Below are 24,019 nucleotides of genomic sequence, written 5' to 3' on the forward strand. Positions count from 1 at the left end.
AGAATAGTATAATACAAGAAGAAATGACTTTCCTGAAATGGCTTTGTTAATGTAAGGATGACATTAGTGACAGAATTGTCAATAGAAGTGGAGATAATTGTGTAAAATCCACTTTTGATCAAACTAGGTAACAGTACTGCGATGGTAATTCAGTTGATTTGATCCACAATTTATATTTAACTCACTGCAATCAGTGGAGAACAATCATTTTCAAACATTAAATATTTGATTTTTGTTTTGTGATGACACTAATTGTGTATTTCATATATTTAATATCTCCAATTAATTAAATAGACGAGAGCTAGTATCTTTTTTGCTAAGGATAAGTGTTTTCTTTTCCCTCAGGCTCCGTGCATTGTCAAGTGGTGGGAGTATTACCTCTCCACCCCTCTCACCAGCGTTGCCAAAGTATAAGTTGGCAGATTACCGTTATGGGAGGGAAGAAATGCTAGCACTTTATATAAAGGATGTTAAGGTATGTAGTTGTTGATTCATCAGCATATGTCAGCCATTTGTTAAATACTGGAATTAAAAACTTGTAAAATGGTCACTTGGATAAAATAATCCTTAGGAATACTTGTATTTTGAAAATAGAAATATGATCTTTGATAGAATATACAGTGCCTATAAAAAGAATTCGCCCCCACATGAAGTTCTCATTTAATTGTTTTACAACACTGAATCACAGTGGATTTAATTTGGCTTTTTTGACACTGATCAACAGAAAATGAATCTTTCATGTCAAAGTGAAAACAGATTTCTACAATGTGATCTAAATTAATTACAAATATAAAACACAAAATGATTGCATAAGTACATGTCCCCCGCTTTTTGAACGTTCACTTTACGAAACCTCACTGTTGCGAAAGACCTACATTAGTTACCTGTTTTCGCTAACAGAAGGTGTTTTCACTGTTACGAAAAAAGGCAGCGTGTGAAAAAAAAGCAGCATGCGCCCCGAGCAGCCAAGCTCCTCCCCTGGAACTGTATTCTGGCTGACATTGCTTAAACACGTGCCTATGAGCATCTGTGCTTTATGTCGATTTATTTTGAGCAGCCGTTAACAAAATGAGTTCTAAGGTATCGGAAAAGCCTAAAAGTACTCGTAAGGGTGTTACACTTAGTGTAAAACTAGGCATAATTATGCATTTCGATCGTGGTGAACGAAGTAAGGACAAAGTGAGTTTGGCTTGTGGAAATTGATGATGTTGAAGAGGTTTTGTCATCTCTTGACCAAGAACTGATAGATGAAGAGCTGATGCAATTGGAAGAGGAAAGGATAACAATCGAAACTGAATGCAGTCGCGAACAGACCGAAAGTGAAGTTGTCCAGGAACTGAACGTGAAGCAACTGCATGAGATTTTCACTGCAATGATAAAGTACGACTTTAATTTTGAAAGGGTACGTCAGTTTAGGGCATATTTTCAGGATGGTTTGAGTGCTTACAAAGAACTGTATGATAGAAAAATGCGCGAGGCTAAGCAGTCAGGCAAGCCTTCCAATCAGCCACAGCAGACGACAAACCTCGACCTTCGACATCAAGGCAGGCAGACATAGAAGAAGATGACCTGCCTGCCCTGATTGACGATGAGATGACATCCCAGTGTCCCACCACCCCAACCCCCGGGATGCGGACCGATACATTGCCGCGGAGAATGCAGTGGTAGCTGGGACGCACCCAGCATATCTTTAAGAAAAAAGCTGAAATAAGCAAGCTAATTAATTACGTGCTGCCCGGCACGTAAGTGTCAGCCCAGATCAGAGGCGATTGCCCATTGCGTTGCCTCTGGTCTGGGCCGACATTTGCGTGCTGGGTGGCACCTAATCAATTAGCTTGTTTATTTTGGCTTTTTTCTTAAAGATGTGCTGGGTGCGTCCCGGCCACAGCTGTACCCTTGCATGCTTCAGGGATCGGTATCGGTCTGCGACCTGGAGGGTGGGGGCCACTGCACCACCCCAACCTCTGACGACTCAGTCTAGCACACCATCATCAGTGTGCTCGGTGCTGACTTCTCGATTCCCGTGAGTGATACTAGACTGTACATACATTATTTCTACTTTATATAGGCTGTGTATTTTTATGCGTTATTTGGTATGATTTGGCAGCTTCAGAGCTTAAAGGTTACTGGAGAGAGTGTTTCTGCTGAGAGTGCTTGCGTGAAATTTTTGCGACGGAGAACGATTGTAGACATTGCAGTGATTGTAGAGAAGTATTTCTACTTTATATAGGCTGTGTATCATATAATGCCTGCTTTTACGATATGTTACTGTTATTATAGGTTTTATGTGTTATTTGGCATAATTTGGTAGGTTATTTTTGGGTCTGCGAATGCTCACAAATTTTTCCCATATAAATAAATGGTAATTGCTTCTTCGCTTTACGACATTCCGGCTTACGAACCGTTTCATAGGAACGCACTACCTTTGGATGGCAGGGGAAAACTGTATTCACCCCCTTTTAATATGACACACTAAATCAACACTGGTGTAGCCGATTGGTTTTAAAAGACATATAGTTATTTACATGGATATTTGTTTTTTGAGACAGGTGTTTCACTTGATTGCAGTAAAAATACACCTGTATTTGTAAGGTCCAACTACTGGCGAGTCAGTATCCTGGCAAAAACTATACCAAGAAGACAAAAGAACACTCCAAGCAACCCTACAAAAAGGTTATTGAAAAGCACAAGTCAGGAGATGGATACAAGAAAATTTCCAAGTCACTGAATATCCGTAGGCGTACAGTTAAATCAGTCATCAAGAAATGGAAAGAATATGGCTGAGCTGTAAATCTGCCTGGAGCAGGCCGTCCTTGAAAACTGAGTGACTATGCATGAAGGGGACTCACGAGGGAGGCCACCAAGAGACCTACGACAACTCTGGAGGAGTTACAAGCTTCATTGGCTGAGATGTGAGAGACTGCGCAAACAACAACTGTTGCCCGGGTGCATCACCTGTCGCAGCTTTATGAGAGAGTAGCACAGAAAACCCATTATTGAAAAAAAACTTATGAAATCTCAGTTGGAGTTTGCTAGAAGACATGTGAGAGACTCTGAAGTCAGCTGTAAGAGTGTCCTATGGTCTGATAAAACCAAAATTGAGCTTTTTGTTCATCAGACTAAATGCTATATTTGTCATAAGCCAAAAACTGCATATCATCAAAAACACACCATCTTTACCGTGACGCATGGTGGTAGCTGCATCATGCTGTGGGGATGCTTCAGTGCAGCAGGCCCTGGAACACTTATGAAGGTAGAGGGTAAAATGAATGCAACAAATTACAGGGAAATCCTGGGGGAAAACCTGATGCTGTCTGCAAGAGAACTGTAACTTGGGAGAAGATTTGTTTTCCAGCAAGACAATGACTCCAAGCATAAAGCCAAAGCTATACAGGAATGGCTTAAAAACAACTAAGTTAATATCTTGCAGTGGTTATGCCAGAGTCCAGACTTCAATCCAATTGAGAATTTGTGGCTGGACTTGAAGAGGATTGTTCATTCACGATCTCTATACAATCTCTCAGAACTTGAGTAGTTTGTAAAGAAGAATGGGGAAAGTTGCAGTGTCTAGATGTGCACAGCTGATAAAGACCTATCCACACAGAATCAAGGCTGTAATTGCGACCAAAGGTGGATTTACTAAATACTGACTTGAAGGGACTTGTGCAATCGATTATTTTGTGTTTTATATCTGTAATTGATTTAGATCACTTTGTAGAGATCTGTTTTCACTTTGACACAAAAGTCTTTCTCTGTTGGATCAGTGTCAAAAAAAAGCCAAATTAAATCCACTGTGATTCAATGTCGTAAAACAAAACATGAAAACTTCCGGGGGTGGGGGGGAATACTTTTTAAAGGCACTGTAGCTAAAGAGTTTTGGCAATGCAGCAAAGTTAGATGATAGAAAAATTTCTCATCTGGAACTTGTAAAGTTTCAGATTAATTAGGAGTAGTACCTTGAATTTCATTTCCTGTCTGTTCCATTTTTGCATTTCAGTAACCATTAAATTGTTCAACTGTCTTAGTGGTGAATAAATAAATTGACTCAGTACTTGTATTATTCTTGTCATGCTGGTTAACTAGTGGAAACAAGCATTAGCAAGCACTGATATATCAATACTTTGCTTGTAATATAATTGGAAGGTATATGTATGTTTAATGTTTTTATAAAAATGCCAAAATGAAAGTAATTTTGTTACACTATTTTTAAGTTCGATATTGTTGCTGCATATGTTTAAGCCCGCCTTTGATCTTGTAATGTCTACAATTTTTTGAGCATTGTAAAATTACTGCCTGGCTTTTGTTTCTACTCTAAGCTAGTACATTGAATTATGGTGATGTTTCAAATTCTGTAGTGTTTTACTCCACAGTATTTTGGAAAAAGGAAATGGTATGATGGTATGTTTCATTTTAGCTGCTTTAATTCTCTGTTTTGTGTACTTTAGGTTCCTGTAGATCTATCTGATAAAGAGTTTCTACCTATTTTGCAAGAGGAGCCCCTGCCACCTTTAGCACTTGTACCTTTTACAGAAGAAGAACAGGTAGATAGCTATAACAGTAAGCAAATGATTACTTATGTTAGCATTAAAACATCATATCTATCTTTGGATAACTCTGCATAGAAATCTTTCTCAAACATTTTTGTTCATAGTTTTAAAGAATGGTGTTCAGTTACTTCAGTTTCATTTGTGTTTCAAGTTTATACTTGGTCAGCATCAATGCCTCCAAGTTGCATGCAATCTTAACTTAGACATGAAGTTTTATCATATTACTGGTCAAAGCCATCGGGTTCCCTATGTAGTAATGTTGGAATACTTTAATTAGTTTGCCACCTTGATGACATTTAGGAATGTGCAGTAAATAATGACTTTGCCATTGAATCCATTTTGGATGCAGCAGTTATTAAAATAGTAATGCATTTATTGGTCCAGTTAATCAAGTGAGAAGAATGGAGTAACTAGGGCCACACAGTAGTATATTGTAGTGATGCATATATACAGGTATCAAACCTGCATGTAGTGTATAGGTATGCTATAGCAAAGTAATTTTGTTATGTCATATTTAGATTTTAGGTGTTTCTTGTGTTAGGCTTGGAAAGATTTATTGAGCCCTTGCAGTTCTGTGGATGATTTGTATTCCTATGTCTTTTTAAATGGTTGATTTTTGTTCTTTGTTTAAACCCTCCAGAGAAATTTTTCCATGTCTGTAAATAGTGCAGCAGTCCTAAGGTTAATGGGACGAGGTGGAGGAACAGTGGTAGGGGCGGCAAGAGGTAGAAGTTCCTCAAGAGGTAGAGGTAAGCATAATAAATTTAAGCATCCAGTGTTTGAGGTTGTCAGTTGATAGATACCCACTTAATGGGTTTGATGATTTATAGATTAATGCATATGTATGCTTCAGAGTGATGAAGTAATTGTTAGAGTATCTGCTTTAATACCACCATTATTATTTCATAGTAACGCAGCAATATTTTGTGGGGGGCGGGGTGTAGATGACCAAGTAATTTGAAGAGGTAGGTTTGAGGGGAGTTTCACAAATGAAAAGAGATGATTATCTTTTTTTTACTGGAGGCATTCAGAAATTAATTCCTCAACAGTGAAGGCATAGCTGCTAATGTTGGAGCAGTTAAATTCGGAAACTATCATAATTGAGGTGGGGATGCCACTGTGAATGGGGGAAATGACAAAGGAACTGAGACAATGCAGAGGATGAGGGAGAGGATTTAAAAACGGGTGCATTGCTAAGATTAGACAGCACAACTTCGTGCAAAGAGGGCTTGATGCTACTGTAGGTAAGTTGCTGACGAGCAGAGTTTTGAATAGTAAAAATGAGGTTGAGTAGCAATGTATTAGAATAGTTGGAAATTGACCAAATAAAAGAGTTTTAGGTGCAACTGGGCATTACTACAGAGATAGAAATAAGTAAATCTTAATGGCTCAAGTACTAGTGTGAAACTTATCTTAGCATCAGGTGGCAAACAGTCTTGTTAATGGTAAATCCAAGGGGAAGGAATGTCATTAGTGATGTGGGCCAATAATGGTGATTGCTCTAATGAATGTTCATTTGGAGGAAATTTTTCCTATTTGCTGTAATGTGAACAAATTCACCGGAGAGACCCAGCAGGTTAGATATGAACTAGCATTTTGTTTGATAAAATGAGACACAACAGGCATCATATTGAGACCCTTTCAGAGGAAGAGGCTTGTTCGACCTAATATTGCATGGCATTTTATATGCTAAAGATCAAAATACAATTCTGTATTTACAATGCATCTACAATGTTTTTTTTTGAATTACATACAACTTTCACGCCTATTCTGCCTCCCAAAATGAATGTTAGTCAATATTGTATGGGTTTTCAATTAACTATTGTTCACAGCTCTAGGAACCTGTTGTCCAGAATTGCATTCTCTATTTAATATACAGTCCATGTTCAGGCCTAGAGATTGCTGAAGTTTCTGTGGATGTGCATGGGATACCCAGATGGTATTTTGCCTCCCAGGTGCCAGGATCAGGGAAGTCTCAAATTGGGTCCACAACATTTTGGAGGGGAGACCAGCCAGATGTCTTGGTACGTATTGGTACTAATGACGTAGGAAGGAAAAGTAATGAGGTCCTGAAGAGAGAATTTAGAGAGCTAGGCAGAAAGCTGAGGAGGAGGACCTCCCAGTAGACATTTCTGGATTGCTACCTGTGCCACGCCACCAGTGAGGGTAGAAACAGGATGATTTGGCACATGATTTCGCCTGTGCAGGCAAGCTAGCTGGAGTGTTTGCTGACATCTTCAACTGCTCCTTGCTTCAGCGTAAGATCCCCTCATGTTTTACGAAGGCAACAATGATCCCAGTGCTGAAGAAGAGCAAGGTGGCATGCCTGAATAACTATCGACCTGTGGTTCTGACATCAATTGCTATGAAGTGCTTCAAGCAATTGGTTATGGTACACATCAACCACAGCCTACCGGTCAACCTCAACGCTTTGCAATTCGCTTACCGGAGCATCAGGTCAACGGCAGATGCCATCTTTCTGCCCCTTCATTCCTCCTTAGAACACCAGGAGAATAAAGACGCATATGTAAGGCTCCTTTTCATTGACTACAGCTCTGCCTTTAATACCATCATTCCAAATAAACTGATTCCTAAGCTCTGGAACCTGGGCTTTAGCACTCAGATCTGCAGCTGTATCTTCAACTTCCTCACAGACAGGACCCAAGCTGTAAAATAGGGGACAAGCTCTCCTCTACAATCACTCTGAGCACAGGTGCCCCACAAGGCTGTGTACTCAGCCCCCTGCTGTACTCACTGTACACCCATGATTGTGTAGCCAAGTTTCCATCGAACTCAATATATAAGTTTACTGATGACACAACAATTGTAGACGGTATCTCGGGTAATGATGAGGTTGAGTACGGAGAGGAAATTAAGAACCAAGTGGCATGGTGCGAAGACAATAACCTATCCCTCAACGTCAGCAAGACGAAGGAATTGGTTGTTGACTTCAGAAGGAGTAGCGGACCACATGACCCAATTTACATCAGTGGTGCGCAAGTGGAACAGGTCAAAAGCTTTAACTTCCTCGCGGTCAATATCACAAATGACCTGACTTGGTCCAACCAGGCAGAGTTCACTGCCAAGAAGGCCCACCAGCGCCTTTGCTTCCTGAGAAAACTGAAGAAATTTGGCCTGTCCCCTAAAACACTCACTAATTTTTATAGATGCACTGTAGAAAGCATTCTTTTCGGGTGCATCACAACTTGGTATGGAAGTTGTCCTGTCCAAGACCGAAAGAAGCTGCAGAAGATCTTGAACATGGCGCAGCAAATCACACAAACCATTCTTCTGTCTTTGGACTCACTTTACACTGCACGCTGTCGGAGCAGTGCTGCCAGGATAATCAAGGACACGACCCACCCAGCCAACACATTTTCGTCCCTCTTCCCTTCGGGAGAAGGCTCAGGAGCTTGAAGATTCGTATGGCCAGATTTGGGAACAGCTTCTTACCAACTGTGATAAGACTGCTGAACGGATCCTGACCCGGATCTGGGCCGTACCCTCCAAATATCCGGACCTGCCTCTTTTTTTTTTTGCACTACCTTACTTTCCATTTTTCTATTTCCTATTTATGATTTATAATTTAAATTTTTAATATTTACTAATTTTTACTATTTTTAATTTAATATTTGTAAACCAGGGAGTGGGAAGCGCAGAATCAAATATTGCTGTGATGATTGTACGTTCTAGTATTAATTGTGTGGCGACAATAAAGTATAAGTGGGTGGTTGAGAAGCTGGTGTGGGGGGAATGGCTTCAGGTTTTTGGATCATTGGGATCTCTGGGGGAAGTATGACCTGTACAAAAGGGACAGGTTGCACCTGAACCCAAGGGGGGTGGGCAATATTCTCACAGGTAGTTTTGTTAGAGCTGTTGGGGAGGGTTTAAACTAATATGGCAGGGGGATAGAAACTGGAGTGAAGGGACTCAGGATGGAATGAATGGTAAAAAAAGCAAAGATAGCGTGCAGTCAGACTGTCAGAAAGGGCCGGTAGATGTTAGGACAAAATTGCAGCCAGTAGGATGAATGTCAGAACATTAGGGATGCAGAATCAAAAAAGGTAGCAAATAGAGTACTCAAAAGTGTTATATCTCGATGCATGGGAGTATAAGAAATAAGGTGAATGATCTTGTTGCACTTTTACAGATTATTGGGTATGATGTTGTGGCCATTACTGAATTGTGGCTGAAGGATGGTTGAAGTTGGGAGCTGAATGTCCAAGGTTACATGTTGTATTGTAGGGATAGGAAGGTAGACAGAGGGGATGGTGAGGTTCTGGTGGTAAAGAATGGCATCAAATCATTAGAAAGATGTGACATGGGATCAAAAGATTTCGAATCCTTGTTGGTTGAGTGAAGAAACTTCAACGGTGAAAGGAACCTGATGGCCTCCAAACAATAGCTGGGATGCGGACTACAGATTGAAATGGGAAATAGAAAAGGTGTGTCCAGAGGTCAATGTTATAATAGTCATGGGAGATTTTAACATGCAGTTAGATTGGGAAAGTTAAGTTGATAATGGATCTCAAGGGTGGGTTTGTTGAATGCATACAAGATGGCTTTTTAGAGCTGTTTTGTAGTTTAGCCTTCTAAGGGATCAGCTATATTAGATTGGGTGTTATGTAATGAACCGAAGGTGATTAGGGAGGTTAAGGTAATGGAACTCTTAGGAGGCAGTGATCACAATGTAATTGAGATCAACTTGAAATTTGATAAAGTCTGACATAGCAGTATTTCAGTAGAGTAAAGGAAATTACAGTGATATGAGAGAGGAGTTGGCCAAAGTAAATTGGAAGGAGATGCTAACAACAGGAATTCTGCAGATGCTGGAAATTCAAGCAACACACATCAAAGTTGCTGGTGAACGCAGCAGGCCAAGCAGCATCTATAGGAAGAGGCGCAGTCGACGTTTCAGGCCGAGACCCTTCGTCAGGACTAACTGAAGGAGATGCTGGCAGGGATGACAGCAGAGTAGCAATGGTTTGAGTTTCTGGAAAAATGAGGAAGGTGCATGGTAGGTGCATTCCAAAAACAGATACTCAAATGGCAAAATAGTACAACTGTAGCTCAGAGGGATGTCAAAGCTAATGAAAAGGTAAAGAGAGGGCATACAACAAAGCAAAAGTTAGCAGGAAGATGAAGGAATGGAAAGCTTTTAAAAGCCTACAGAAAGCAAGTAAAAGAGGTATTCGAAGGGAAAAGATGAAATATGAAAGCAAGCTAGCAAACAATATCAAAGTGGATAGAAAAAGCTTTTTCAAGTATATAGAAAATAAGATGAAAGTGGACATAGGACTGCTAGAAAATGAGGCCAGAGAAATAATAACAGGGGCCAAGAAGATGGCAGATGAACTAAATAAATACTTTGCATCAGTCTTCACTATGGAAGGCACTAGCAGTGTGTCAGATGTTGTAGAGTGTGAGGGAAGAGAAGTGAGTGTAGTTACTATTACAAGGGAGAAAGTGCTCAAAAAACTGAAAGGCCTAAAGTGCGTAAGTCACCCGGACCAGATGAACTGCACCCTAGGGTTCTGAAAGGGGTAGTGGTAGAGATTGTGGAGACGTTAGGAATGATCTTTCAAAAATCATTGGACTCTGGTGTGGTTTCGGAGGACTTCACTCCACTCTTTAAGAAAGGAGGAGGGCAGCAGAAAGGAAATTATAGACCAGTTACCCTGACCTATGTGGTTGGGAAGACGTTAGAGTAGTTTGTTAAGGGTGAGGTTATGGAGTACTTCTTGACACAGGACAAGGTGGTACAAAGTCAGCATGGTTTCCTCCGGAGAAAATCCTGCCTGACAAACCTGTTGGAGTTCCTTGAGGAGATTACAAGTAGGGTAGATAAAGGGGATGCAGTGGATGTTACAGAAGGCCTTTGACACGGTGCCACACTTGAGGCTGCTTCCCAAGCTAAGAGCCCATGATATTGCATGGGAATTACTAGCATGGTTAGAACATTGGCCAATTATGATGTAACTAGTAGAGTGGATAGGGGAGAACCAGTGGATGTGGTATATTTGGGTTTTCAAAAGGCTTTTGACAAGGTCCCACACAGGAGATTAGTGTGCAAACTTAAAGCACACGGTATTGGGGGTAAGGTATTGGTGTGGGTGGAGAATTGGTTAGCAGACAGGAAGCAAAGAGTGAGAATAAACGGGACCTTTTCAGAATGGCAGGTGGTGACTAGTGGGGTACCGCAAGGCTCAGAGCTGGGACCCAGTTGTTTACAATATATATTAATGACTTGGATGAGGGAATTAAATGCAGCATCTTCAAGTTTGCGGATGACACGAAGCTGGGTGGCAGTGTTAGCTGTGAGGAGGATGCTAAGAGGATGCAGGGTGACTTGGATAGGTTGGGTGAGTGGGCAAATTCATGGCAGATGCAGTTTAATGTGGATAAATGTGAAGTTATCCACTTTGGTGGCAAAAATAGGAAAACAGATTATTATCTGAATGGTGGCCGATTAGGAAAAGGGGAGGTGCAACGAGACCTGGGTGTCATTATACACCAGTCATTGAAAGTGGGCATGCAGGTACAGCAGGCGGTGAAAAAGGCGAATGGTATGCTGGCATTTATAGCGAGAGGATTCGAGTACAGGAGCAGGGAGGTACTACTGCAGTTGTACAAGCCCTTGGTGAGACCACACCTGGAGTATTGTGTGCAGTTTTGGTCCCCTATTCTGAGGAAAGACATCCTTGCCTTAGAGGGAGTACAAAGAAGGTTCACCAGATTGATTCCTGGGATGGCAGGACTTTCATATGAAGAAAGACTGGATGAACTGGGCTTGTACTCGTTGGAATTTAGAAGATTGAGGGGGGATCTGATTGAAATGTATAAGATCCTAAAGGGATTGGACAGGCTAGATGCGGGAAGATTGTTCCCGATGTTGGGGAAATCCAGAACGAGGGGCCACAGTTTGAGGATAGAGGGGAATCCTTTTAGGACCGAGATTAGGAAAAACTTCTTCACACAGAGAGTGGTGAATCTGTGGAATTCTCTGCCACAGGAAACAGTTGAGGCCAGTTCATTGGCTATATTTAAGAGGGAGTTAGATATGGCCCTTGTGGCTACGGGGGTCAGGGGGTATGGAGGGAAGGCTGGGGCGGGGTTCTGAGTTGGATGATCAGCCATGATCATAATAAATGGCGGTGCAGGCTCGAAGGGCCGAATGGCCTACTCCTGCACCTATTTTCTATGTTTCTATGTTAATTGGTAGGAGGCAGTGAGTGGGAATAAAGGGATTCTTTTCTGCTTGGCTGCCAGCGACTTGTGGTGTTTCACAGGGATCAGTGTTATATTAGTTATTTAGATGATGGAATAGATGGCTTTGTTGCCAAGTTTGCAGATGATATGAGGATTAGTGGAGGGGCAGATAGTGTTGAGGAAACAGGAAGGATGCAGAAGAACTTGGAGTAGGAGAATGGGCAAGAAAGTGGTAAATGAAATACAGTGTTGGAAAATGCATGGTCAGGCACTTTGGTAAAAGAAATAAATGTGCAGACTATTTCGTAAATGGGGAGAAAATCCAAAAATCTAAGATGCAAAGGGACTTGGGAGTCCTTTTGCAGAACACCCTCAAGGTTAACTTGCAGGCTGAGTCAGTGGTGAGGAAGACAAATGCCATGTTAGCATTTATTTCAAGAGGTCTAGAATATAAGTGCAAGGATGTGATGCTGAGGCTTTATAAGGGACTGGTGAGGCCCCACCTTGAGTATTGTGAACAGATTTGGGCTCCTTATGAAAGAAAAGATTTGCTGGCATTGGAGAGGGTTCAGAGGAGGTTCACAAGGATTATTCTGGAAATGAAAGGGTTATCAGGAACATTTGATGGCTTTGGGCCTGTACTTGTTGGAATTTAGAAGAGGGGGAATCTCATGGAAACCTTTTGAATGTTGAAGGCCTAGAAAGAGTAGATGTGGAAAGGCCTAGACAGGGCACAGCCTCAGGATAGAGACATCCATTTAAAACAGATGTGGAGAAATTTCTTTGGCCAGGGGGTGATGAATTTGTTACCACAGCCAGCTGTGGAGGCCAGGTCATTGGGTGTATTTAAGGCTCAGACTGATAGGTTCTTGATTGGCCACAGCATCAAAGGTAACAGGGAGAAGGCCAGAGAGTGAGCCTGAGGAGGGGGAAAAAGGATCAGCTATGATTGAATGGTGGAGCAGACTTGATGGGCCAAATAGCATACTTCTGCTCCTATGTCTTCTGGCCTTATGGTCTAATATTTTGCTGTACACCCCAAGTCCAGAATATGCCCTAACGTTGTTTATACCATGTTATATCAATTGTGATATCTGAAAATGTAGAGACATTTGCAAGTTGAACCTTTATTATTGTATGAATTTGATGTGAACAGGATACAGAATATAAATATGGATAGGTTTGAGGTTATACTTTAGTGAAGAAAGAGAGGCCATTTCTGGATTTTTGTGACAAGAGTTGGATGAGTGCAGTTATACCCAGCTGGATGATGGTGGGAAGAGGTTGGGGAGGGTATTTTGTGTTCAACTGAGTTGCAGGCTAAATGTGGTTGAGAATAATGAAAAAGAATAGATTAACTTTATCATAATCAGTTGGCGCATGGCCAGGTGGTTAAGGCGTTTGTCTCGTGATTTGAAGGTCGCTAGTTCAAGCCTTGGCTGAGGCAGCGTGTGCGTCCTTGAGCAAGGCATTGCTCTGTGACACCGGTGTCAAGCTGTATGGGTCCTAATGCCCTTCCCTTGGACAACATTGGTGGTGTGGGGAGGGGAGACTTGCAGCATGGGCAACTGCTGGTCTTCCATACAACCTTGCCCAGGCCTGCCCCCTGGAATCCTTCGAAGACGCAAATCTATCATCTCATGAAACTAACGGATGCCTATATATATCAGTGTCATTCATGATGGGTAACTGGTGATTTGATATTGTGGCATGCTTGTAAATGTGATTGGGGTGAATCATTCAAGCAAATTTGAAAAAACAACGTACTTGAAGTTGCAACACATTTGAGGTGAGGGGGAAAAGAAGGAAATAATTGACTGAGGCAGTCACTGCCTTTTTTAAATGAGAGGAGTGATGAGGGAGCATTTGAAGGAGAAGGGCATTGTTCATGAGAGAAAGGAGTACTAGTACTCAGCATGAGTGCCAGGAAGGGAAACTTGATGATAATGGTTGTGATAGGATTAAGGTCGGTCTCAAGGGTAGTTTGATTTAGAAAAGAAAATCTGGGAGAAATGCATGTTCGTTGCTAAGTTTGGGGTGGGTTTTAAAATTAGAATACTAGTGCAGTGAAAGGGTTAGGCTATATCAGTATACTATTGCAATTTTAAATTTGTTCTTCACAGTTTACTGAATGAGGGGCTTTTTTAATTGGAGAAAATCATAGGAGATAAGTTTTCTTGTAATCTCTATTGTGTATTGTCTCACTTTGTGATTTTTGATTCTCTCACTTTTGTTGAAAATATCATGGAATAGGCCCTTCTGGCTCTCTGAGCTGTGCTGCTGAGCAATCCTTGAATTTATTCCTAGCCTAATCATGGGACAGTTTTAATGACCAATTAACCTACTGACCAGGACATCTTTGGGCTGTGGGAGGAAACCCGTATGGTCATAGGGAGAATGTACAAACTCCTTACAGACAGTGGTGGGAATTGAATCCAGGTTGCTGGTACTGTAAAGCATTGTACTAACCACAATACTACCATACAATCCTACGAGACCTGCTGTCTTATGCCACAGAGGTTGTTTACCTGCTTGTTTACTGGTTATTTTCAGTTGTAATTTAGCAGCGTTTTTTATGTTCAGCTCCTAATATTTAATGCCTGAATTACATCATGGGCCCTACCATGTAAAGTGACCTGATTAAACTCCACAAATGGGTAACTCAACCAAAAAACTCATTATCTATTTGTACCCATGTCAATTTCATAGTTTTTTTTTTGCTTAGAAAATTGAACAATGAGGATTAGATTTGCTGAACTGTTAGTATGTGGCTGATGAACCAATTTTTTTTTGATGGAACGCTGCTAGAAATTTCTGCGTTGTCTATTACTAAACAGTGATTGCTTGTTTCACATTTGCAGAGCACAAAGATGCCATACAAGTCTAACCATGTCACGTAGTGATTGAGGTTACGTGTTGCCAGGAAGGGACGTGGGATTGAATGGGGATGAATTGTCGGGACTTGGATGAGTAGGGTTTTTGTTAGTTGACAGGAAAATCCTTGGAGTAGGGTTTAGGCAGGTGTGAAGTGCTTTTGGACACGCATTAGCTCATCTGATGCACAAAATACTTGGAAAGAAAATGAGAAAACGCTGAACACCTACGCTCTGTCCGCCAGAGAAAGCAGGATCTCCCAGTGGCCACACATTTCAATTCCACGTCCCATTCCCATTCTGATATGTCCATCCATGGCCTCATCTACTGTCAAGATGAAGCCACACTTAGGTTGGACGAACAACATCCTATATTCCATCTGGGTAGCCTCCAACCTGATGGCATGAACATTGACTTCTCTAACTTTTGTGATGTTCCCCTCCCCTTTTCTTTCTCCCTAAGCCTCCCGTCCCATGATCCTCTCCCTTCTCCAGCCTTGCCAATCAACTGTCCAGCTCTTGGCTCCATCCCTCCCCCTCCTGTCTTCTCCTATCATTTCGGATCTCCCCCTCCCCCTCCCACTTTCAGATCTCTTACTATCTCTTCTTTCAGTTAGTCCCGACAAAGGGTCGCAGCCCGAAACGTCAACCTTACCTCTTCCTATAGCTGCTGCCTGGCCTGCTGTGTTCCACCAGCATTTTGTGTGTGTTGCTTGAATTTCCGGTATCTGCAGATTTCCTCGTGTTTGCGTTTTTAGAGACAACTGTCAATAAGTTTCTGATTTTTATTAAGTTTTATTTTTCATTTTAATTATGTATGCCCCCCCCCCAAAAAAATGATGTAACTCACTTAGTGTGCGGGTAATAATTGTGCAGCTTTTTTCATACAATTAGCTTATCTGCTTGAAACGCGAGATATTGCAGATGCTAGAAATCTTGAGCAACACACAAAATTTTGGAGGAACTCGGTAAGTCAGGTAGTATCTATGGAGGGGAATAAACAGTTGCCATTTCAGGCCAAGACCCTTCATCGGGACCTTAAAGGAAGGGACCGAAGCTAGAATAAGGAGGGGAAGGAGGAGGACAAGCTAGAAGGTTGATAGTTGAGATAAATTGAGGAAGAAGGTGGGTAGGTGGAGCGATGATGTAAGAAGCTAGGAGGGATAAATGGAAGAGATAAACTGAAGGAGGAACAATGGCTCGAGAAGAAAGGGAGGAACTAGAGGGAAGCAATGGGCAGGTGAGGAGAGATGAGAGAGGGTAACTAGAATGAGTAATGTAAAAAGGGAGAATGGCGGGGGTGAGGGAGAAATTACTGGAAGTTGGGGAAGTTGATGTTGGTGCTTGCCTCCCCTCCACATTCTGTAAGGATTGCTCAATATGTGACTCCCTTTTCCATTCCTCCCTGCTGATCTTTCTCCTGACACTTATTCCTGCAGGTGTGACATGTGCAATATCTACCCTAAACTTACTCCCTCATCATTCAGGGCCCAAACAGTCCTTCCGGCCCTTCAAGTCTGTCGGGATCATCTATTGTTTCTGATGCTCTTGATGTGGCCTCTACATCAGAGAGACCCGATGTAGATTGGAAACTGCTTCATTGAGTGTGTTTCCTCCATTTGCCACAACAGTCCGGATTTCCTGGTGATCACCCATTTTAATTCAACTTTTCATTCCCATTCCATTATTTTGGTCTATGGCCTCTACTGCTATGATGAGGCCACTTTCAGGTTGGAGGCGTAACACCTTATATTCTGTCTGGGTAACCTCCAATCTGGTGGCATGAATGTCGATTTTTCAAACTTCCTGTAATTCTCCTCCCTCCCCTTATCTCTTTTTCCATTCCCTATTCTGGATTCCCTCTCGCACTTCTCACCCAGCCATCAATTGCCTCTGGTGCCTCTCCTCCTTCCCTTTCTCCCATGATCCACTCTTGTATCTGATTCCTTTTTAAGCCATTTACATTTTCCAGCTATCACCTTCCAGCTTCCCACTTCATTCCCTTTTTCCCCCACCCACTCACCTTCCTGCTTAACTGGCTTCTCCTGTCAGCTTATACTCCTTCCCCTCTTCCCATCATCTTATTCTGGCTTCTGCCCCCTCCCTTTCCAGTTCTGAAAAATGGTTTTGGCCTGAAATGTTGACTGTTTATTTCCCTCCATAGATGCTGCCTGACTTGCTGAGTTCCTGCAGCAACTTTTGTATGTTTATCTGTTTAAAATATTTGATTATATTGTTTGACCATCAAAAATAAAAAAAATGCTTTAAGCAAGCAATCGTTTGCAATATTTCATTTCACTCGTATATGAACTACTGGGTACTTGTTAATTTAACTGCACTTTCTATTCACATTGATTGCTCCAGGAGAAGTCGAGTACCTGAAGTTTTTGAATTTCTGAGTCCAATAAAAACTTTCCAGAAAATGGCCTTGTGTCCTTTTAGTACTTGTTTCTAGAAAATACCAGAATGATATGTATTGAATAAATATAGTAGGTACCCATTATTTCTTAATATTTGTCGTAATAGCATATAGAAACATAGAAACATAGAAAATAGGTGCAGGAGTAGGCCATTTGGCCCTTCGAGCCTGCACCGCCATTTATTATGATCACGGCTGATCATCCAACTCAGAACCCCGCCCCAGCCTTCCCTCCATACCCCCTGACCCCCGTAGCCACAAGGGCCATATCTAACTCCCTCTTAAATATAGCCAATGAACTGGCCTCAACTGTTTCCTGTGGCAGAGAATTCCACAGATTCACCACTCTCTGTGCGAAGAAGTTTTTCCTAATCTGGGTCCTAAAAGGCTTCCCCTCTATCCTCAAACTGTGGCCCCTCGTTCTGGACTTCCCCAACATTGGGAACAATCTTCCTGCATCTAGCCTTTAGGATTTTATACGTTTCAATCAGATCCCCCCTCAATCTTCTAAATTCCAACGAGTACAAGCCCAGTTCATCCAGTCTTTCTTCATATGAAAGTCCTGCCATCCCAGGAATCAATCTGGTGAACCTTCTTTGTACTCCCTCTAAGGCAAGGATGTCTTTCCTCAGATTAGGGGACCAAAACTGCACACAATACTCCAGGTGTGGTCTCACCAAGGCCTTGTACAACTGCAGTAGTACCTCCCTGCTCCTGTACTCGAATCCTCTCGCTATAAATGCCAGCATACCATTCGCCTTTTTCACCGCCTGCTGTACCTGCATGCCCACTTTCAATGACTGGTGTATAATGACACCCAGGTCTTGTTGCACCTCCCCTTTTCCTAATCGGCCAGCATTCAGATAATAATCTGTTTTCCTATTTTTGCCACCAAAGTGGATAACTTCACATTTATCCACATTAAATTGCATCTGCCATGAATTTGCCCACTCACCCAACCTATCCAAGTCACCCTGCATCCTCTTAGCATCCTCCTCACAGCTAACACTGCCACCCAGCTTCGTGTCATCCACAAACTTGGAGATGCTGCATTTAATTCCCTCATCCAAGTCATTAATATATATTGTAAACAACTGGGGTCCCAGCACTGAGCCTTGCGGTACCCCACTAGTCACTGCCTGCCATTCTGAAAAGGTCCCGTTTATTCCCACTCTTTGCTTCCTGTCTGCTAACCAATTCTCCACCCACACCAATACCTTACCCCCAATACCGTGTGCTTTAAGTTTGCACACTAATCTCCTGTGTGGGACCTTGTCAAAAGCCTTTTGAAAATCCAAATATACCACATCCACTGGTTCTCCCCTATCCACTCTACGACTTACATCCTCAAAAAATTCTATGAGATTCGTCAGACATGATTTTCCTTTCACAAATCCATGCTGACTTTGTCCGATGATTTCACCGCTTTCCAAATGTGCTGTTATCACATCCTTGATAACTGACTCCAGCAGTTTCCCCACCACCGACGTTAGGCTAACCGGTCTATAATTCCCCAGTTTCTCTCTCCCTCCTTTTTTAAAAAGTGGAGTTACATTAGCCACCCTCCAATCCTCAGGAACTAGTCCAGAGTCTAACGAGTTTTGAAAAATTATCACTAATGCATCCACTATTTCTTGGGCTACTTCCTTAAGCACTCTAGGATGCAGACCATCTGGCCCTGGGGATTTATCTGCCTTCAATCCCTTCAATTTACCTAACACCACTTCCCTACTAACATGTATTTCGCTCAGTTCCTCCATCTCACTGGACCCTCTGTCCCCTACTATTTCTGGAAGATTATTTATGTCCTCCTTAGTGAAGACAGAACCAAAGTAATTATTCAATTGGTCTGCCATGTCCTTGCTCCCCATAATCAATTCACCTGTTTCTGTCTGCAGGGGACCTACATTTGTCTTTACCAGTCTTTTCCTTTTTACATATCTATAAAAGCTTTTACAGTCAGTTTTTATGTTCACCGCCAGTTTTCTCATAATCTTTTTTCCCCTTCCTAATTAAGCCCTTTGTCCTCCTCTGCTGAACTCTGAATTTCTCCCAGTCCTCAGGTGAGCCACTTTCTCTGGCTAATTTGTATGCTTCTTCTTTGGAATTGATAGTATCCCTAATTTCTCTTGTCAGCCACGGGTGCACTACCTTCCTTGATTTATTCTTTTGCCAAACTGGGATGAACAATTGTTGTAGTTCATCCATGCAACCTTTAAATGCTTGCCATTGCATATCCACTGTCAATCCTTTAAGTGTCATTTGCCAGTCTATCTTAGCTAATTCAAGTCTCATACCTTCAAAGTTACCCCTCTTTAAGTTCAGAACCTTTGTTTCTGAATTAACTATGTCACTCTCCATCTTAATGAAGAATTCCAGCATATTATGGTCACTCTTACCCAAGGGGCCTCTCACGACAAGATCGCTAATTAACCCTTCCTCATTGCTCAAAACCCAGTCCAGAATAGCCTGCTCTCTAGTTGGTTCCTCGACATGCTGGTTCAAAAAACCATCCCGCATACATTCCAAGAATTCCTCTTCCTCAGCACCTTTACCAATTTGGTTCACCCAATCTACATGTAGATTGAAGTCACCCATTATAACTGCTGTTCCTTTATTGCACACATTTCTAATTTCCTGTTTAATACCATCTCCGACCTCACTACTACTGTTAGGTGGCCTGTACACAACTCCCACCAGCGTCTTCTGCCCCTTAGTGTTACGCAGCTCTACCCATATCGATTCCACATCTTCCCGGCTTATGTCCTTCCTTTCTATTGCGTTAATCTCTTCTTTAACCAGCAACGCCACCCCACCTCCCGTTCCTTCATGTCTATCCCTCCTGAATATTGAATATCCCTGAACGTTGAGCTCCCATCCCTGGTCACCCTGGAGCCATGTCTCTGTGATCCCAACTATATCATAATCATTAATAACAATCTGCACTTTCAATTCATCCACCTTATTACGAATGCTCCTTGCATTGACACACAAAGCCTTCAGGCGCTCTTTTACAACTCTCTCAGCCCTTATACAATTATGTTGAAAAGTGGACCTTTTTAAAGCTTGCCCTGGATTTGTCGGCCTGCCACTTTTACTTTTCTCCTTAGTACTTTTTGCTTCTACCCTCACTTTACACCCCTCTGTCTCTCTGCACTGGTTCCCATCCCCCTGTTGTGAACTAACCTCCTCACGCCTAGCCTCTTTAATTTGATTCCCACCCCCCAACCATTCTAGTTTAAAGTCACCTCAGTAGCCCCTGCTAATCTCCCTGCCAGGATATTGGTCCCCCTAGGATTCAAGTGTAACCCGTCCTTTTTGTACAGGTCACGCCTGCGCCAAAAGAGGTCCCAATGATCCAAAAACTTGAATCCCTGCCCCTCAAATACTACTAGAAAGTGAATGATTACATTTATTTCTGCAGATTTTTTTCTGTCAATGTAGTAATAGTTTATCAGTGTCTTGTCAAAAGCATTTAATGGATCAGTTAGTAGTTTAGGGGTTAAAAAGATTAAAATGACTTTATTCTCAATACACACAATTCCCTTGTTTCTTTACATTCCACAAGGCATTAGAGTCATCAAGTAAAACAAAAAGATGTCTACTATGGGTGGTGGGACTTGATTGATTCTTATTATTCAGTATTTTTTAAATTTTTTAATTTATTTAGAGATACAACACAGCAACAGGTCTTTCCAGCCCAGTGAACCCATACTTCCCAGATACACCCATTTGACAACTAACCTACTAACCCATATATTTTTCGAATGCGAGATAAAACCGAAGTACCCATGCTGTCATGTGGAGCACATACAGATTCCTTATAGATGGGAGGAATTGAATCTGAGTTGCTGGTCCTGTAATAATTCTGTGATAACCACTACACTACCATGCCACCCCAGTTAGTCACACTTCCCACATTAATTTGTGAAATGGGCATGTCAGTTCTCTTTCTCAGTTCTTATCTTCAATATCCTTGCAGACTCATTTGTCCACTTTTGGATTATTATCATTTGTTGTTTTACAATAGTACAGAGCAGTACAGGCCCTTCGGCCCACAATGTTGTGTCGACCTTCAAACCCTGCCTCCCATATACCCCCCCCACGTTAAATTCCTCCATATACCTGTCTAGTAGTCTCTTAAATTTCACTAGTGTATCTGCCTCCACCACTGACTCGGGCAGTGCATTCCATGCACCAACCACTCTCTGAGTAAAAAACCTTCTTCTGATATCCCCCTTGAACTTCCTACCCCTTACCTTAAAGCCATGTCCTCTTGTATTGAGCAGTGGTGCTCTGGGGAAGAGGCGCTAGCTATCCACTCTATCTATTCCTCTTACCATCTTGTACACCTCTTACCATCTTGTACACCTCTATCATGTCTCCTCTCATCCTCCTTCTCTCCAAAGAGTAAAGCCCTAGCTCCCTTAATCTCTGATCATAATGCATACTTTCTAAACCAGGCAGCATCCTGGTAAATCTCCTCTGTACCCTTTCCAATGCTTCCACATCCTTCCTATAGTGAGGCACCCAGAACTGGACACAGTACTCCAAGTGTGGCCTAACCAGAGTTTTGTAACATTCTTTCACGTTAGCTTATATCTCGATATCTGTTCTACAATTTCTTCCTCTCCTATCAAAAAGAAAATGTCAGAATTGGCCTTATTAGTTATAACTGCCTAGTGGTTGATTGTTACGACATTGAGTGATTCCACGATAATTATGGAAGACCTAAAGGAAATAAGATACCAACAGGAAAGCTTGATATTCATCTAGCATTTCTGTACATCCTTAATATGCCATCTTAAAAGCAGGGATGTAATGTTGAAGCTCTTAAAAGGGTGTACTTGGAAGTATTGTGTGCAGTTTTGCGCCCCCTATCTGGGAAAGGATGTGCTGGCATTAGAGAATGTTTGAGGAGGTGGACGAGAATGATCCTGGGAAGGCAAGGGAACACATGAGGAGCATTCGACAGCTCTGGCCTGTACTCATTTCAGTTTCAAAGAATGGGGGTGGGGGGAGGGATCTCATTGAAACATATAGAATATTGAATGGCTTAGATAGAATGTATGTGGAGATGTTTCTAATAATAAGGGGAGTCAACCAGTGGGCACAGCCTCAGAATAGAAGAATGTACCTTTAGAACAGAGCTTAGGAGGAATTTCTTTAGCCAAAGGGTAGTGAATCTGTGGAGTTCATTGCCATAGACAACTGTGGAGGCCAAATCATTGGATATATTTGAAGAGCAGGTTGATAGGTTCTTGATTAGTAAGGGCATCAAAAATTATGGGAATATAGCAGGAGAATGTGCTCGAGAAGGAAAGTAAATCAGCCATGATTTCAGTGGGTCGAAAGACCTAATTCTGCTGCTGTGTCTTATGGTCTTTACAATTTTTTTCCTCAGACCTTTTGTACGGGTTTGGAATTGAATGTATATTGAACTTTTCATGTGTAGTACTAATGTAATGCCACTATGTGTCACCATTGAGATAACTTGTAGAACATGGACAATTCACATTAAAACAAGCATTCATCATTTATAGTTTTAGAAACTTAACTGGATTTTTAAAGCATTGAAAAGAAAACTGCAACCTTGTGAACTTTGGCTCAATGGCTGTATTCATTACTGAAATGTGTGGTTGCAAACCTGGAGAATTGAACACATTGCGGAGGGAGTACTATTCTGTTTGGAGATTTTGTCTTTTGGGTGACAGTTAAATCCAAAGCCCTTCAAAAGAATAAAGTCACAAACCTTTTAGAGGCACAAATGGAAGCTTCCATATATCTGCAGAGTAGAAATCAAATGATTGTAGATCATGACCTGTTGCTTAGGCTAACCACTCTGAAGGTGCATCAAAAATCTATCTTGTGTTCGTCAGAGCTTGAAGCCAGACTTCTGTGGTAACTTTGCAACCCCAATATATCATGGCATTGGAAAATTCTTTTGTTTGCTCTATTGTCTTTATTTTTTTCTTATAATATTGAAAAAAGGCTGATTAAATCCATTCTGGCTCCAAAAGCATTCTCATTATTCCCTTTCCCGCATTTATTTTCCCTGGAAATGGTTTTGAATGTATTTCTGTACTAGATTTAATGGACATTTTCAGTTGAAAGAATTGTGATAATTTAGGTAAAATTCTAACAACTTTTTGTTAATTTTGGCTAGCATGTTTTATTTGAGAGATCAAAGATTGTGAGTTTTTTCTAGTACTGTTTTATTTTTTTTTAAATGTATTTCTTGATGCTAACTTTTTTTTCTCCTTCCCAGTTCTAGCAAGAAACTGGCTTGAAGTGTTGTCTCTTGTTTTTCTTAACTACAAATGCTGCCGGACCTGCTGAGTGTTTTCCAGCAGTCCTTTTATGATTTCCAGAATCTTTTTCTCTTTTTTATATTTTGTGGCTAAAGATTCTGTCATGCACTACAGAACATTGCAAAACAGTGCCCTTTGAACCGATTACACAATTGCTTGATGTTTTTCAAGGAATACTTGGTAATGCACGTGCAAGGATGATTCTACTTTCTGTGCAATACTCTGAGAAGCCTGCTGACTAAATTGTATTATGTTTGCCTGTTCAGGGATCAAACACAAATAGGAAACCAGTACATCCCCAACATTGTGTTAAAGTGGATGAAAGACTTGTTCAGTTTTGTAGGGGAAATAGTATCTTGTCAGGTTGGAGGGGCCATGAGTAGGAATTACACTGATAACTCTTGGAGACTGCAGAAAAAAGAATTCTCCAGTCACTGGCCTCTTATCATGCATCCCTCACAGGTTGTCCTGCTGGGTATGTTGTGCTGCCAGGCATTTGAGGAAAGACCTGAAGCCAATGCAAACGTGATAGAGTGATCTGCTCCTTCCTGCAGAGATCAACTTAAGCAAAGGGAAGCTGTAGCGATAAAGGCAGAAGAATATACTAGTGGTCATCTGAGAGCTGGATGAAAAGCTGCATTCTTAGGAAGTATACTCCCA

At 41.6% G+C, this 24,019-nt stretch overlaps 1 protein-coding gene across 3 annotated transcripts in view; it reads left to right on the forward strand.

Moving 5' to 3' along the window:
• LOC134345393 (GRB10-interacting GYF protein 2-like) overlaps nt 1-24,019 on the forward strand; it is a 194,989-nt gene that overhangs the window by 23,164 nt on the left and 147,806 nt on the right. For all 3 annotated transcript variants that reach the window (XM_063045984.1, XM_063045986.1, XM_063045985.1), the window contains exons 3-5: nt 346-475; nt 4,446-4,541; nt 5,188-5,296. In XM_063045984.1, the coding sequence (XP_062902054.1) occupies nt 346-475; nt 4,446-4,541; nt 5,188-5,296 (335 nt within the window). The remainder of the gene's footprint in view (nt 1-345; nt 476-4,445; nt 4,542-5,187; nt 5,297-24,019) is intronic.

Source organism: Mobula hypostoma, chromosome 4 (genome assembly GCF_963921235.1).
Source record: "Mobula hypostoma chromosome 4, sMobHyp1.1, whole genome shotgun sequence".
Classification (NCBI taxonomy): Eukaryota; Metazoa; Chordata; class Chondrichthyes; order Myliobatiformes; family Myliobatidae; genus Mobula; species Mobula hypostoma.